The following is a 3971-nucleotide window of genomic DNA, read 5'->3' on the forward strand; positions in this document are numbered from 1 at the left end:
ATAGCTATTCCCATGGGATTACTAATCCTATATACACGGGGTTAACTAAGTCACTAAAAAACGAGTGGCTTAGCTAATCCTTTCCTGTGGGATTAAAATTATCATGTAAATTGCCCACAAAAATCCCACCCTTCTAGCACCCACGTCTCTCAAGGAGACTCTGCAAAACGATCTCCATCTCTCAAATAGCAACGATCTCTCTTCTCTGCGCAAGCGATCTCTCTCCCCCTCTCTTCTCTTCGATTTCTCTTCTTTGTTTCTTGGTTATTTCATTCTCTCATTTCTGAGCCTGTGTATCGCTTTTTTGACTGTTTATGGAAATAAAATAAAAAAAAAAAATAATTTTATTTTTTTATTTTATTCCTCATTTCTCCATCCTCTTTCTCTATAATTCTCTCTCGCTTGATTTTAATTAGTTTATATATGTTATTATATGAGAGAGATAGAGAACCGCGGTTCGCTGGACAATGATGGTGAAATTAGTTATATATATAACACACATGTCGAACACAAGTTATTCATAATATTACTCCGTTTTCTATGTGTGTGTATATATTATTATATAATTCAAAATGCTTCAGTTTTTTTATTTTTCTTTCCGTTTTTTTTATTCTCTTTGATTCTCCAGATGTTTTCTCTTTGATTCTCATGAGGGGTTTTTTTTTTTTTTATTATTCCATTGCTTCTCCATCTCCTCTTTCTCTCTTATATTTTTTCACAGGATTTTAATCGCTTATATATATATAGGGATATATATATATATATATATATATATATAACTGAATTAAAAATCACACTGATATATATACACACACACTTGAACACAGGTTATTTATACCTGTTCAAGCATGTATATATATATAAAATTATATATACATGACATAACTAAAAAAAAAAAAATTATAGTAAAATTGTTTATGTTTCAAAAAAAAAAAAAAAAGAATGAAAGTCCTTAATAATATAAATTGTATTTATATTATAAGGGTATTTTAGGAAATAAGATCACAATACAATTCTATTTACCAACATATTGCACTGTACCAAACGAAGGAATAGGATTAGGTAGTCTATTCCAGCGTTACAACCAAACAAAGGAATAGGACTAACTAATCTATGCCCAGTGGTAGCTAATCCCAGTGGTAGCTAATCCTTTTCCAATGGACTAGACAATCCGCGAACCAAACGAGGCCTAAGTGTATTTATGAGGGTAATATTGTCTTTTTTTTTTAAGATAAATTTTTTGAACAAATTTGTTCTTTAGCATCTCTAAGAAAATAGACAAATCCTTCATAATAATCACATTTAACTATTATTAACCTTTTTTCCTCTCTAGCATAATAGTTATTTTACAGTTTTTTCTTCTAGTATGAATTGTAAATAGGCTGATTAGCCGTTCCCAAGGGGTAGCTCAATCGGCTGTGAACCACGCCTTATGAAGCGAAGGTCACTAGTTCGAATCCCCCCTCTCCCCTCCCTTGTGTGGACATGTCAAAAAAAAAAAAAAAAAAAGGCTGATTAGCCAATTCATTATTCACACTATAAACTGTGTTTATTATTATTTTTATCTCCCTTTTTTCCTCTTTCTTTCACTCTTTCAAACACAAAATAGTATTTAAAGAAAATAAATAGCAGAATAGAGAATCTATTAGTGTATGAAAAAATGAGTAGTTAAAGTAAAAAATTATATTTTTTCAGTAGCTATTTTGCCTATTTCTGCTAGAGATGCTCTAAAAATGCACAAAATAGATAAATAAAATGGAGAAGATCATTTTCCCTTGTCCAGTTGGTTTGACTCGGATGATCATTGTACGACTAATCAATGCGATTTGGGCCGAGATATGGGGATGTGGATTCAAGCCTATGGGCTTGGCCTATTATCAATGGGCTTCTTCCTCTCAAATTGCTTCGCTTAGCTATGACGCTATCCAAGTCCACAGCAGTCACCAGAGCTTAGATTAGGGTTTTGAGATTCTCACATTTTGGCTTCGCACAGAGAGCAATCGATCGAAGAAAAAAAAATGGAGGGCGGAGACGACGGAGGGATAGATAGAGTGGTGGACTCGAAGGACTTGCAGCAACAGAGCAAAGCCCTCGACAAGCTCACCGACCGCGTCGAAGATCGCCAGCTGGACTCCACTCGCGTCCAAGAGGTCCTCTCTCTCTCTCTCTCTCTCTCTCTCTCTCTCTCTCTCTCGTCTTCTGTTTGGCTGCCAAGAAAATGCAGGGAAAAAAATGAATTCTTGAAACGTGCGATGGAAGGTGTGAAGTTCTAGTGCTTTTTCACATGGTTTTGTTGGATGACGTGGCAGGCGATGGCGTCGATCGCTGCATCAGGGGAAGCGGACTGGAACGCTGCGAGAATGAGGTACGAATTGGGTTCTCTGGCTTTTGCTTTTGGTTGCGAGCTAAGGAATTAATTCAAAAGGATGTGTATTGTAGTCGTGGAATTATACTATAGTGAATATTTTTGGATTATTAGAACAGTTTTGTGTTTGAATTTCTCCTTTGTTTTTGTTGAATGTGAAATTCATTGTGGCTCTATCTGCATTCTCAACAGCTCCGAACAATATCTATGAATGGAATTTAAATTTATTAGATGTTCATAATAAGTTAGTGTTACAAGGTAAAACTTTGAAGTATTTGCTATAGTTGCATCTGAGCCAAACCAGAGTGCGACTTGAGCATATGCTCAGGCCAATGACCCAGATAGTAAGCATGTATGAACTTGTCAAATCTTAGTGCAGCCATTTAGAATTGAGACCACCGTGTGTGATGGTATAGATGACATGTATATATGTATGCTTTAGTCTACAATTTAAATGGATGAGATTATGTTTGACCAATCCCATTTTGATTTGTAGCAAAATATTGGTTTCCCAGTCTGAATCAGAATTCTTTTCTTTTTTCTTTCATTGTGTTTTCCATTGTTAATATACCTTTGAGAGTAACATCTTGGAATCTCAGGCTTATTTAGTACCATGGCTGAAAATTAAGTGCTATCGATACACCTTAACTCGTTTTCACTACTTAATACAGATCTAATCCACAAGTTTTTTTTTATTTGACTTTGTTAGGGGTGTGCAACCTTAAGCTGTAAGGCCAGTTTGGTATGCGCTATTCCTTGATATAGCCATTCCCATGAGAATAACTATTCCCCTATGAAGAGGAATACCTATTTCTCTAAAAAAAAATTAGAAAAATAGCTATTTCTTGAGGAATGAAATAGTTCTTTTTTTTTTTTTTTTTTTTTTTTTTGGAAAAAACCCATTATTATTATTATTTTCTGCAAACCTAAAAACAAGAAAGCTAGAAAATAAATTATTTTTAATTTCTAATACATAGTAAACAAAACAAATCCTTCAAGAACCATTTGAATTAATATATTCAAATAAGAACCATTTTAATTTCTAGGTTAAAACTGGAACTAGAAGAACTCATATCTATACTAGAACGTATTGCTTTTTAACATAGACGAACATCGTCCATAACATCCATTCCCAAAGGCTTCGCTAATTAACCCAAAGAAATAACAAAAAAAATAAAGATATAAAACCATGTTCAACGCAATTTTTTCAGTTTTTTTTTTTTTTTCTTTTTTAATTATTATTAGTTTATTATATATATTTTGAGAATTTTAGTAATTTTGATACAATTCCAATGAGAGCATACGTGTTGCCACCAAACAAAGGAATATGATTAGTTATTCTATTCTACTCTCTCATTCCGAGTAATAGCTATTCCCCTTTCTAATGGAATAACTATTCCGTGCACCAAACGAAGCCTTATTTAAAATATCATTTCACCCTCTCCTCCGCTCTATTTCTACCTTGCTTGTTGCTTGTTACTACTTATTCTGTGTTGCTGTATTCCAAAGCAAAGATGGCATTTTCTTCCTTGCAGAGAGAAAGAACTGGCTGCAGTTAAGATCAGGGCAGCGGATGTTGACATAATTGCAAATGAACTAGAGGTTA

General features: G+C 33.8%; 1 protein-coding gene across 1 annotated transcript in view; it reads left to right on the forward strand.

The window, feature by feature from the left end:
* The first annotated feature begins 1928 nt into the window (after positions 1-1928).
* LOC132190603 (uncharacterized) overlaps positions 1929-3971 on the forward strand; it is a 2183-nt gene continuing 140 nt past the window's right edge. Inside the window, exons 1-3 of the mRNA XM_059605672.1 lie at positions 1929-2150; positions 2310-2365; positions 3901-3967. Coding sequence (XP_059461655.1) covers positions 2019-2150; positions 2310-2365; positions 3901-3967 — 255 coding nt within the window. The 5' untranslated portion in view covers positions 1929-2018. The remainder of the gene's footprint in view (positions 2151-2309; positions 2366-3900; positions 3968-3971) is intronic.

The sequence above is a fragment of the Corylus avellana genome, chromosome ca1, assembly GCF_901000735.1.
Source record: "Corylus avellana chromosome ca1, CavTom2PMs-1.0".
Taxonomy (NCBI): Eukaryota; Viridiplantae; Streptophyta; class Magnoliopsida; order Fagales; family Betulaceae; genus Corylus; species Corylus avellana.